Source organism: Rattus norvegicus, chromosome 7 (assembly GCF_021556685.1).
Source record: "Rattus norvegicus strain SHRSP/BbbUtx chromosome 7, alternate assembly SHRSP_T2T, whole genome shotgun sequence".
In the NCBI taxonomy this organism is placed as follows: Eukaryota; Metazoa; Chordata; class Mammalia; order Rodentia; family Muridae; genus Rattus; species Rattus norvegicus.
In genome coordinates, this window is record NC_141540.1 from 125544647 (window position 1) to 125557562 (window position 12916).

General features: G+C 53.3%; 1 protein-coding gene across 4 annotated transcripts in view; it reads right to left on the minus strand.

Moving 5' to 3' along the window:
* Positions 1–10633, minus strand: part of Phf21b (PHD finger protein 21B) — a 70465-nt gene extending 59832 nt beyond the window's left edge. For 2 of the 4 annotated variants that reach the window (XR_015623932.1, XM_087556586.1), the window contains exons 1-2: positions 9493–9639; positions 9243–9308 (exon numbers count right to left, since the gene is read on the minus strand). Coding sequence is in view for 2 of the 4 variants with exons in the window: in XM_087556586.1 (XP_087412712.1) it covers positions 9243–9308; positions 9493–9510 (84 nt within the window). In the remaining 2 variants the exon portion in view is untranslated. Of the gene's footprint in view, positions 1–9242; positions 9309–9492; positions 9640–10168 lie in introns of those variants that run through there. The other 2 variants (XR_015623933.1, NM_001130680.1) reach the window with 2 other exon arrangements.
* Positions 10634–12916: the final 2283 nt, after the last annotated feature.

Consider the following 12916-nt stretch of genomic DNA (forward strand, 5'->3'; position numbering starts at 1 on the left):
TTGTACGTGTAGATTGTCTGCTTGAATGACATGAGATCACCCCCCACTTCCTCCCTTCTTACTTCCCTATTCCATCCCTGCCCTCTCCCTCTCCTGGGGGCAGAAGGCTGCCTGCAGCTTGTCTCAGTGACAGTTCGCTGGCACCTGTAGGCAAAGCCACCTCAGCCCAACCACCGCCACCTCCTAAGACTCTGTTATACCCGTTAAGGGATCAGAGAGCAGGCATTATGTCCCCCAGTGGTCTCACTAGTTATCCATGTCTAGCACCTCTATTTAGGGGGTTTACCTCTGTCAAGGGCCCACTGTAGACCTCTGTCCCCAAATGGAGACCCCAAATGCAGCGAGGAGTATACACAGGGTGGGTACGGGAGCTAAGGCGCCCAGCCTTCCTCTAAAGCCCTGCTACTAATCTAAGCCAACAGGCTTCGCACACAACTCTAGAACACAACACAGCGGCTCTGCCCACGCTGCCCATCCTTCCTTGTGCAGCCCAGAAGTCCGCTGCCATCTAAGAATCACTTTAGAGTCACAGTGTGTCGGGACCCAATCTCTGAAAGCAGCAGTCCCTGGGAGAGGCCGCTTCTAAGAGAAACAATTATAGGACTCTCTTTCCTTTGGTCACACCATGGTGGGTGAAGATTAAACCTTCCAGATAGTTCTGCTCACTAGACACAGTCCCCAGGCCCGTTCTACTCATGGCCTCACTCTCTCTTCTGTGAGAGGATGTGTCCTCCGACAGATCCCCTTGGTCTACACTTCTGCTATGTGCGACCATAACTCACTGCCCAGTTCTGGGGGCTGCTGAGAAGCGTCTTCGTCTGCCAACTCTCAAGTCTAGCACCCAATCCCAGCTGTGTTCACAGGAGTCTAAAGACTTAGAGCATCTCTAAACTGCCAGAGGGCACAGTGGCTCACCCTTTAATCTCCAGCACTCAGGAGGCAGAGGCCGGAAGATCACTAAATTCAAGGTCAAGGTAGTCTACACATTGAGTTCCATCTCAGCCGGGGCTACATAGTAAGACTGTCTCGAAAGAAAGAAAGAGAGGGGGGGGGGGGGAGGAAGGAAGGAAGGAAAGAAAAGAAAGAAAGAAAGAAAGGAAGGAAGGAAGGAAGGAAGGAAGAAAGAAAGAAAGAAAGAAAGAAAGAAAGAAAGAGCAACTCTGAGGTTTCTGTTCCACCTGAAAAACACATCTGTGTCTGTGTTCTGTCCCTTGCAATTATGTTGATATAGAAACAGTGAGAACGGCTTCTCCACTCAACTGCTACAGGTTGGGCATCAGGCCTAACACATAGGACACCAGCCCTCACGAATTGTTGAGACCCCACCCAATTTTTGGACTCAAGACCAAAGCCAGCTGCTTCCTCAGACGGAGGGTTTGACTTCTTCCTGGATGCCCTGCCCTAGGAAAAAATTCCCTGTGAATACATCATTTCCTTGTCATTAAGAGGACAAGGGCCAAGCCCCGTCCCCCAGAAGTGCAGTCCAGCTGAGAGCCAGGGACGCCTGTCAGTGACCATCAGAAGGAACCAGAAGGAAGCTGCCAGAAAGAAGCTGCAGAAGCAGCTTCTCCTACTTTGGAGACACTATCCCACAGTGATACTCACCAGGAAAGCATTCTTAAGAAAGTACACTTGTCTCCTTAGAGAACAGAGACTATTTCGAAATCAGAAGAATCAGTCCACCTTAAAGCAGAACAGGATGTCAGCTGTCATCAAAGAGAAAGACCCAAGCTCTGAAGAGAGAGGCTCAACACAGAGTTGGGTGTTGGTGGCAGGCAGATGCAGGGGCTCAGCAATGGGTCCAGCGTCTGTGCACTCTAGTCCCACTCACTAGGCCTCCTGACCCAACCTGCCACATGTTCCCAATCTGGGACTAGGCAGAACAGGGAGACAACGGGGAGAATCTGCCCAGACCCCCTTGAAAGTTTTAGGACTTTCTATATCTGTGGAAAAGTCCTACTACAGCCACCAGAATAGTCTCTGACTGGTGGGAAACTATACCCAATCCATGATCTCCACTTGCTCTGACCTGAATTTCTCTGCAGACTCATCTCTCTCTCATGCACAAACACACAAACCACCACCACCACCACCACCACCACCACCACCACCACCACCACCACCACCACCACCACCACCACCTATCACCCCATGTAGCCAGCACCGAGAGCATCTCCACTTACTAACTGTGGGACCTCCACATTCCACTCACTCCACCCCCGTGGCTTAGCCTACTCCCGAGTAAAACTAAAATTACCAGCAGTCCTTCCTCAGAGGGCCAGCAGGGGATGAGCAATGAGGAATGGGAGGCAGAAGGGGCTCTGAGATGCAGGTGTCCAAAGGCACAGTGTAGATCGGCAACGCCAGGAAAAATAAAGATGCCAAATCCCGAGCTTCTGCAACATCACATTTAACCAGCTGCTGCCTCTGTAAAACCACTTTACGATCCACTTGCCCTGTGCTCTATGGTCTTATCTGGCAGCAAGCTGTTGCTTCCCCCCTTTCTTGTTGAAGGACTCAAGCCTCCAAAGTGGGGAACACTGACTGGGAAAGACTAGGACTCCAAGACTGGAAATGAATTAAAGCTCGGGTCTACTCAGTTTGAAAACCTGTGACACAGACCTTTGTTCCTGGCCTCTTAAAGGCCAGTGAGAGCTTTCTGAGAAGTCTTTCTGTAGGGGAGAGCCAGATGGGCCAGCACATACCCTAGGAGGCCTCTGGAGTCCTCCCCACAGGTGATAGGAGCCTCCACTGCCAAGGACAAGACCTGAGAACCAGTGCTAACACTTCCAAGCAGAACACCAGCTCTCATGCACAAGTGAAATAAAAAGACAGAGAGCCCAAAGAGACAAAGGCATCAGACGGAGAACCTGCTCCATCACAGGGTGAAGCTCATAGCCAGGAGCTCTAATGAGGCATCCAGGGATTACCAAAGTTATTATCAGCGTCATCTCATTGAGAAAATTCAGGCCTAATTGAAATCAAGGGCACGGTTGTGACAGCAGATTCTTTGAGAGGCAAAATATCAAAGTGAACTCTCTGGACCAGTTGAAAAGGATGCCACCATCAGCAGTCACCATCATCAACTGGCCCCAGGGGTGATGAGTGCCAACTCCCACAGAAACAGTTACAGCATACTTCCTGAACAGTGTGTAGACCCACTGGGAATTTTGGGTTTCTTCAGGAGGCTTGTCCAAGCACAAACCTAAAAGCAGTAATGCCACTCACTCAAAGTTTCCCTTGACTTTGGGGCTTCCGTGAAACTTTCCCAACCACTGTCTCACTGTCTCACACCCAGAAGGCCTGGTTTGGGAGGGATGTCTCAGCCCTGCCCAAATTATAGGAGGCAAACAAATGCAAAAGTGCATAATGGCTTACCCAAGGTGGCCTGGCAGCACCTAAGAATTTGGAGAGTGAGGTAAGGTTCTGTACATCTTGCCATACCCAACAATGCTGAACTTTCCCCCAGAGAGGATGCTGATGAGGCAAACAGAATGGACGATTCCATTCTCTGAGAGACCTTATCATCTGACCTTAGGAAGTCTCCCTTCTCTTATTCTCTCAGTGGAGAAGACTGGCCAGCCCAGCCTGATCCAAGACTCAAACAACCCGAGAATCAGGTAGGAAGGTGTTTGCTCAGCGGCCCTGTGACAGCCTCTTTAGGCACAGGCAGTACCACAAGGCCACGTGTGCACTGTCTCCACCTTCTCTGCCAGTGCAAATTCCCACCTAGGAGCTGCCCCTCAACCCAGGGACTGCTTACTGCTTCTTCAGCTGCCAAGAACTGTCTTGACTCAAACCTTCACTGTGCCTTGGGGAAAGAGTAGACACGCCTACCTTCTGTGGTCCATCAGTAGAGACCACAGAGAAGCCCTCCACAACCCAAGCACTGGACAGGAGCCTTTACATACCTGCGGGATTAATTGGAGTGTTTCCAGCAGAGGCCCATGAGGAATAGGAACAGATGTATTCACAGTGTCAGAGAAAGGCATTCACCTACACTGTGTGTATGTGTGTCTGTCTGTCAGTCTGTTTGTGCATATACCCACCCAGGGCTCACACTGGTAGGGCCCCTAAGGCAGGATGGGAACTAAGAGCTAGAAGGTGAACTTTAAACTGCCTGGGGAGTCGGGGTGGGGGTGGGATGGGGGGTTGTTCAGGGAGGTTCAAAGTTTGAGGTCAGCCAGGGCTACATAGTTAGATCTTATCTCAAAAAAAAATATTAAAGGTAGAAATTCTCCTTTATCCCTGAAGTGCCACTTCAGAGCATGAGAATGACAATTATTTTCCTGGTCTCAAAGATCCATGGGGCTGGAGAGCTGGCTCAGCAATTGGGAGTGTTTGCTGCTCTTTCTGATGGACCTGGGTTCACCTAGGCATCCACATTTCCCGTGATTCCAGCTTCGGATATCAGGTCTCCGTCTGGGTTCGACAGGCATTTGCACACATGCGTCATGCACATACAACACACGGAGCCGGCTGGGGTTTGTAGAGCTGACTCAGCAATTAAGGACACTTGCTGATCTTCCAAAGGGCCTGGGCTCAGATTTCAGCCCCCATGTCGAGCAGCTCACAACCACCTGTAACTCCACTCCTCCCTGGGGTTTAACTGCCAGGAAGCCTACCTCTCACTTGCAATGTTTACTCAGGCCACCAACCCCACCTGGCCACATCTGAGCTCTGAGGACACAGCCAGGTTGCTTAGCTTCAAACTCACACCATGACCTTACAGCACCTTCCTGAAGTTCCTTAGAAACTCAGCCATCTACACCCAGGGAGTGGGTGTCCCTCCTTTCTCGGTCCACCCATTTCTAAGATCTACCTTTTGGTCCCCGGAAGCATCAGCTCATCTCTACTAATCCCTATTCCCTCCCTACCCTGAGAACAAACACAGGAAAGTGCTCCCTCCCTCTAGAGGAGCTTACGACCTAACAAAGAAAGCCATGCAAGATGAAGTCAGCAGGCAGAGGACAGCCAGACCTTCTCAAAGGCAGAGATGTGCTTAAGGTACAGGAAAATTGCTAAGGAGCAGCCAAAATGTCTTCTGCCAAGTGCAAAAGTTGGAATGAACTACCCCGTTAGAGGATGAACGGCAGGGGGCACCCGAGGGTTCTATTCAGGAACAAAACCAGACCCCTGAAGGTCGCAAGGCCCAGAGTGATCATAGCCCAAGTTATGGAAGTCAGGAATGATGAGTAACATAATAGGAAGAGCTGGACAGGTTCCTGCTAAAAGATACAACACAGTCACATGTCCATCAACAGGTAAACAGTTAAGCAAAGTGTATTCTTTCCACTCACAGGTTATTCAAATATAAAACATGCATCGTTACAGCTGTATTTGCATACAGGCCCAGAAAGCACAAGTGGTTCAGGGCCAGGAAGAAGGCAGAGCTAGCTTCCAGGTGATGAATGCCCTCAAATGGATGGTAGTCATAACCCGAGGCCTGTGATGCAGGAAAATCATCAGAGTCCCTGTGGGTGATTGGGATGAGGGAGTTGTGTCTCCAAGACACACAAGCAGAAAGGGCTTTTGAAATCTTCCAGGAGAGGACAGCACTGAGCAGGTCCAGGGTGGTGGAAAGTTGGAGAAACTTTCCCACTCGAAAGCATTTGCCCCAAGCAGTTTCTTGCAAAGTAAAACACAGAGCCTTTCTCACCTGTGCCTTCTCTTTATTGTGTAACCATTCTGTTAACACGGGAAGAAGACTGAAGTTTACTTTTCTAGAGCAAAAAAAAAAAAACCTCAGAAAACGAAAGAGCCTTTCAGCAGACAGTCTTGGGGAGAGTGCACTCAGAACGAACAAGCACACAGATTCCGGTGTTGTGCTCTCTGGTATCTGAAGACATGATTCAATGCTTGTCAACACCTGATACATAATCCCTTTCAAAATAACCAATTTTTACTGCCACACTTGAGGACAGTCCCTCAGAATCCAGAGTCCATAAAATCGATACATCAGGTAGTGTCCCAGACTCCAGGGTCACCTTCAGGGTCTCCCTGGCCATGCCACAAGAGCTTCAGCAGCAGTTCAGACCGAGCCTCTGTTCACTCAACTCACTTTGGATTGCAGGGCAGGCCAGGTGAGGTTGTGATGAGCTTTGAAGGCTGTGCAGAACTCCAAAGGAGGGGAAGAGGCTCCGGCATTTATGACTTGCCTATTTACACAAAGTGCTTCTTGCTTGACAATGCAGATTAAAATGTTACTGCATCTCAGCATGTGTTGCAAATTCTCAGAGTAAAACCACTGAGGCAGCTAATAGAGGCTTCACACTGCGTGGCTTACGTCCGTCCTACTTCAGGTCCAAAGCCTGCCTGGCAGGCTGCCTGTTATTTGGGGTCACCATCCCACCTTTACACCTCCCTTCTTTTGGGGGCAGGGGGGATAAGAACTCCCCTTGCAAAACACAGTGTGTGTACCAGGAACTTGTATTCAACCACAAGACACTCCCCCACCCCACCCCCAATGATGGGAGGAAAACTGTACACAGAATTTCTCTCCCTCTGACCAAGCCACTTTTAGGAGTCCTCTGAATATGTCTCTATTTCTCAAAGTAACTGGAAAGTAAAACAAAATATCCCAGTGCCAAGGGCAATTGCAGGGAGGGCACTGTTTGCTGGAGTTACCCTACTGCTACTGTGTATCTAACAAGAAGTTAACAAACTGTAGAGTTACCCTACTGCTACTGTGTATCTAACAGAGGAAGTTAACCAACTGTACTCTATATATAGTTTCATCACTTGTCTGTGAACTTTTAATTGAAACTGAAACCTTTTTATTTCATATTCCAAGGGCCAACACAGGAAACCATCTCCAGGGGTGGAAAGGCTACAATTTCCTCCCAAAATAACTATAGAGAGATTGTACCTTTAAATTGTTCCTCGAATTAAAATATACACTATACTACACTTGACTTATAAAATGTTTTGCCCTCACTCCTGGACTGCAACTTTCTCCACGGCAAGTTTTGGGCTAGTCACCTCGGGCCTTGTAAATCCACCCAGCCCCAGCCAAACTGCCAATCACCACCGGAAGTCCCCCAGGAAGCACAGGCAGTTAAATCCACCAGCTCATTGCATAGGTGAACTCGGAGAGCCCCTTGCAGCCAGCGTGGGAGAAGCAGGAAACTCTATTAGCATGCTGAACCCAGCCTCGGGGGGGCCCCCTCCTCTCCCTCTTTTATGAGCCCTTGTTATATAAAGGCCACAAAGAGAAACAAAAAAGCAGACTTGCCTTTACAAACACAAGTTCCGATGGCCAGGCCAAACCCTGGCTGCCTACCAAACGTTATTTTTAGGCATCTAAACGAGAAACATTTTTAAAAGGCCAGAGAACAAAAGTTTTCTGGCTTCCTTTCTTTCTTTTAAAGCACTCGACACAAAAAGATGGAGGCACTGTTCCTTTGCAGGCAATACTCCCGAGTTCAAATTTAAAGGCAAAGGCGTCCTGGGGGTAGGAGGGCTCCTTCCCCCCCCCCCCCCAGCGGCAGCCTCTACCTTCAAACAGGATTTTCAAAGATTTCCTTTGTAGCCTCATCAAAATTCCGGCATACGGGATAAATAGTTACTCATTTACTATCATAAAAAATTTAAAGCCCTAAATAGTTGCCACAATCCAGAAGAAACGATCACACAGAAGCTCGGAAAGACCTACTCCAGATAGTGAAACTACCGGCACGAAGAGCACACATAAAGAGACATTGTTGCGAAGAGAGGCACCTAGCACTGTTTTTTTCCTTTTAAATCTTCTACTCCGAGCCTAAGACTCCACAACTTCGCGTTTTACCCAGGCCATCACACTGTTCCAGATTTGTTAGATTTTTTTTTCTTAAGTATCTGGTTTGATTCTACACAGTGATTAAACATCTTTGTGCTCTGCGGAAAAGGGTCTTCCAACCCCTCCCCCTCCAAAAAATGGCATCGAAGCAATCAAAATGGTAATGCCGGGCCTGGGTCCCCTCCCCCCGCGAACTCCCCGACTTCGCCGGGGCCGCGCGCAGGCCCCCCTCCGGCGGGAATGGAAGCTTCCACTCGCGGACGGGGGCGCGCAGCCCGGGGGTTTGGGGCGGGGGGGGGGGGCGGGCTCCGACAGAAAGGGGCAAATGCTTGACTCCCCAGCCTACGGTCCAGCCCGCGGTCCCTATGCTCTTGCGCTCTCCCTCCCACCACTTTGCAACTTTAAAGACTCGGCTTGGAGCACCGGCCTGCGAGCCGAAGCATCCTCCCGGACAACTGCGAGCTCCGGGCCGCTGGGGAGGAGGGACCCCGTGGGCTGGAGGAGGGGGAAGTCGGCCGGGCCGGGGGTCCTCCGGCTTCCCTAGTCCGGGACCGGCGGCGACATTCCGAAGGAAGCGAGAGCTATGCCTGGGCCCGGGCAGCGCGCGGGGGGAGGGAGGGGCGCGCCCCCGCCCGCCGCCTCGGAGACCCGGGTGCACCATTGGCTGTACAGCTCAAAGTTCTCGGCCGGCGGCGCGCAGGGGAGGGGGCGCGCGCAGAGGGGGAGGGGCTCGGGGGCGCGCAGCCGGCCGGGCTCCGGCGGCGGCATCTGTTCGTGGTGCTGAAACCCGGAGCGCTGAGCTCAGCGCAACTAACTCACAATGGACAACTTTTCTTCACCGTGGGGGCGGCGGGCGCGCACCCCCATGGCTGGAGGTCCTCGCGGGTCCCCACATCCCCTTCTAGGCATAGGCACTCAAGTTAGGGCAGAACTGGGGGTCCCGGGGGCGCCTTTCTTTTGTTCCCCGGGAGCTGGCGTCAGATTCCGAGAATAAAAAGTGAGGCCGGCGGGATAGCCGGGAAGGGGCAAGCTAGAAGGGTCACCAAACCTGATCGGCAGTACCACGCGGAAATGGCTTCAAGGAGTTTGGGGTGCAGGCCCGAATTACCGCCCCCTTGTGTCCCCCTCCCACCGCAGCAGGGATCAGGGAATGCCGAGGCCGGGGAATGTCCACGTTCCCAAAACATGTCCACCGCTCAAGATGGACGCCGGGCAGCCGGCGCCTCGGAGGTACGGCGCAGATCTTTGGCCGGCCGCCGGAGCCTCGCGCTCACGCTCCCCTCAGCCACCACAAACAGCTCTTTCTATCAAGAAAGGGAGGATGGCAACTTTGAGGACTGCTGCCATAACCCCACGGGAGTCGGAGCGTGCGGCGACCGCACGGGCACTTTTTAGGGTGCTGCCAAAGTGCCCGGCGACCCTCCCTGGACCCTGGTTCCCTGTGGGGGATAAGCCCCCTCCTTACTTGTTTGTCGCTGAGCGCTGCGATCCGTGGCTGCCTTTCGTGGAGCTGCTTCTTGAGGTCGCCGTTCTACGGAGACACAGAGGAACCGGCTCAGCCTGGCCGCCCCGGGGAGTGGGTGGCAGGCGAGCCCCGAGCCCCGCATCCCCACCACCCAATGCCTGGCGGACCAGGCCAACCGAAGCGCGCCCCAACTTTCCAGGGCCGCTTCCCTCACTCGGGCCACCGTGCAATGTCGCGCGGAGCAGCTTACCTGTGGCTGCCGCCTCATTGGGGCAGCTCCCGGGGCGGGGCGGGGGCCGAGGCCACCCGGCGGCGCGCCCCGAGCCGTGCAAGTTTGCAGGCCGGGGTGCGGGTGCGAGTGAGTGTAAGAGTGTGTGCCGGGGGAGGGGGGACGAACAAAGAGCCAAGTAAACACGGCGAGTCCGTGTCGAGCAAAGCTCATAAATATTCAAGTCGCGTCCTAATCTCCCCAACACACACACACGCGCACGCCGCAATACCGCTCGGGCACCGGCCGCCTCTCGCCCGACTCACAATCACCAAACTACTTTTGCTAACAGCGAGGGTAGGTGCCGGGTTGGGCCCGGAGCAGGAGGCTAGGAACGGGCCTGTCCATGCATCCTGTTCCCTGGGAAGCTCTAGGAGGGTCCCCTTTCCGGGTGCCCGAGTTGTGCAAACCGGGCAACCGCAGAGAAGACGCCACGCTGGGGTCCCACGAACCCTGAATCTGCAAACAGTGCTGGATCGCACGGGAGCGAGAGGGAGAGGGAGACCCAAGGGTTACATCCCAGCCCCGGGACATGCTCCGGGAAGGGGCCTGTTTCCAGCACCTCTGAGACCAAGAGTTAGATATGGGGCTTGGGTCCCTCCAGCTTCCACTGCCCGGACCACTACTGCTCCCCAGCCCAGGTTCCCGGACCACCTACCTGGTGGCGCGCGAGTTCCACTGCGAGCGCCTCGGACCGGCTTTGCAGCTCCATCGCCGCAACTTGGGCAGCACTTTGAGCTCACTTTGGCCGGAGCTCGCAGGAAGTTGTGCGGCTCGGCGGGAACCAGACCGGGAGAACTCGGATCCGGCGTCCCGGGCACTGAGAGACACGAGTCCCCTCCTGCAGCGCCGATAGGAAAGGAGGCTGACGAGAGGGAAGAAAGGCGAGCTGGCGCCCAACTCTTCCGGCTGCCGCTAAGTTGCGCCGGGTGCCCGGGCTGCCTGCGCCGCCCGGCGCATGGCCCCCCGGCGCCGGGAGCCCCGCGCAGCCCCCCAGCGCGCGCCCTGGCGCCGCCCGCGCCAGCTGACCGCCGGCAGGGACTATATTTCCTCCGGCGCGCGCGCCTGGATCTCGCTGGGGCCGCGGTAAAGTTGTGCCTCGGCACGATGCTAATTCGGCAGTGCCCGGATGGAGCGGGCCGGGGCGGCAGGGGGCGGTGCCGGGAACCCGCCGCCCGCCCCGCCCCGCCCGCGCGTGCGCATTGCGTTCGGCCCGGCGACCCGGCTCGGGGAACAAAAGTGGCGGCTGAGCGGAGCGCAAAGTCGCGGCTCTAAGAGCCGAGCGCCCGAGCGATCTCCTCGACGCGTAGCCGAGAGCAGGGAGAGCTGGGAATGCTTTCACAGCCTCACTCCCGGAGCGACACTTCTCGCAGCAAACTGAGATGCCCCCCTCCTGCTTCTTGCACCTCCTCCCTCCTCTACTTCCCCTTCTCGCCTCGCTCTCCGGTTTTATTTAAATCACCCGGTCCTCTCCCGCAGCGCCCAGCGCTGCGAGTCGGAGACTAAATCAGTCCTGTCGCCAGAGTCCCAGTGCCTAATGGCCGCTGTGGTGTTTAAACAGTATGAAAACTGATCTCTTGACTGGTCCTTTAATGATTTTTTTACACTCACAATTAAACTCTCAACAGATGTCACTTGCCTTTTTTTTTTTCCCAGACAGTTGTTAAAAATCGTAAACACGACAGGTCAGTGTGACATAAAGCAAACATAACTACAGCTGCGGAGATGACATTTCAGAATTCCCAGTCCCGGGGCCGGGGTCAACGTCTCGGAGTCGAGATTACTGCGGCGGAGTTTCCTGTCCTCATCAATTAATGTCGGGGCTTTGTGCCCTGCTGGGAGCAAGCACACTAGTGTATTTCAAAGAGGCAAGGGAAAGGGGGCCTCCGTGTCAGAGTAACCCTGAATTGACAGCGACTCAACCAACTCTTTCTGTGGGTCACAAGAAAAGGAGGAAGGAAGGAAAGGAAAGAAAATGCAGGCACACTAGTCAGAAATATCCCTACCAGTCAGAAATATCCCTTCGATGGATGCTAACAGTTTACATATTTCCTTAACCCCTCAGCAGAAAACACACACACACACACACACACACACACACACACACACACACACACACCCCAGAACACCAGTGTTGTTAGGGTTATATGCAGTATTGATGACAATCGACAAAGATAACATGACAATGATCTAACCGGTTGACTGGACTGATTCCTCCCACTTCTGGGTTAGACTCAATTCAAGACAATGTCTCTGTCTCTGTCTCTGTCTCTGTATCTCTCTCTCTCTCTCTCTCTCTCTCTCTCTCCCCCCCCCCCCGCCCCTTTGTAGTTTGTAGCTCCAGGGACTAGAGCATACTAGGCAAGCCTCTGTACACGAGCCACGCTTGAAGCTCCACTCATGGTCTTCTGCTAGGGAGGACTGGAGCTTAGTTGGGGACTGGTGTTTGGAGAACCAGGAGGGGCATGTGCTAGCCAAGAGGCTCCCTCCTGTGATTTCTGTAAATGTCATTGGCTTTTTGGCAAAAACTCAGGGTTATCTTCCTGGCCATGTGGTCCTCCCATAACAGGATAGACTTTCTGGTTGTCTTTGGCTAGCACAAACTCTAGCAGATGCGCACTGAAGGAGATGTGCAGTCGGATGGTGATGGCCCAGCGTGTTTTGTAATTTTGCCCACTGTGGATGGATTCAGGCTTCAGTAATGATCAACATGTCACCTACTTCCTGGGTCATGGCACAAACCAATGGTGTGGGAGCTCTCTGTCATCGCAAGAAAGGCAAAGTCAGCAACCACGGATCAAACCCAGGGCCTGGCTGATTCTAAACAAATGCTCTACCACTGAGTTATGTCCCCCAGCCAACTGCTTTGGAGACTCTGGACTTTGGTCCCCCTTGCCTCAGCTTCCTGAGCAGCTGGGAGCAGGTGTTCTTGTAAGCAAACATGGAGGTTATCCTGAGTTCCTACAGGCTTCTGAACACCAGGCTTTCCTCCCTTCACCTGACCAGTGTTCTCTAGAATATTCTGTCCCTCATTCCCCATTTTACAAACCCTTGTCTTCCAGATCCACTTCAAATGTCTTTTCTGAGATACCCTCCCCCAGTGTCCACAAGAAAACTCCTGTCACCCTCTCTGGAGGCAAACCAAGCAGTGCTTACTCATGAGAGATACTGGGAGCCCAGGCTGGACTCTACCCTGGACAACATCAGACAAGTTTCTCTATACCTCCCAACTTCACTTCTATGCAACATGGGAATCTATCACACCAGACACAAATACTCCAGACCCCTCAGCACCTCGCCCACTTCTCACCACGTTGACTTACTTAGTAGAGAGGTTGGATTGCTATCCATTGTGTAGCCCTGCTTGTCTCCAGCCTGACCTTGGCAGCCAGCCTGCTCTAGGGGA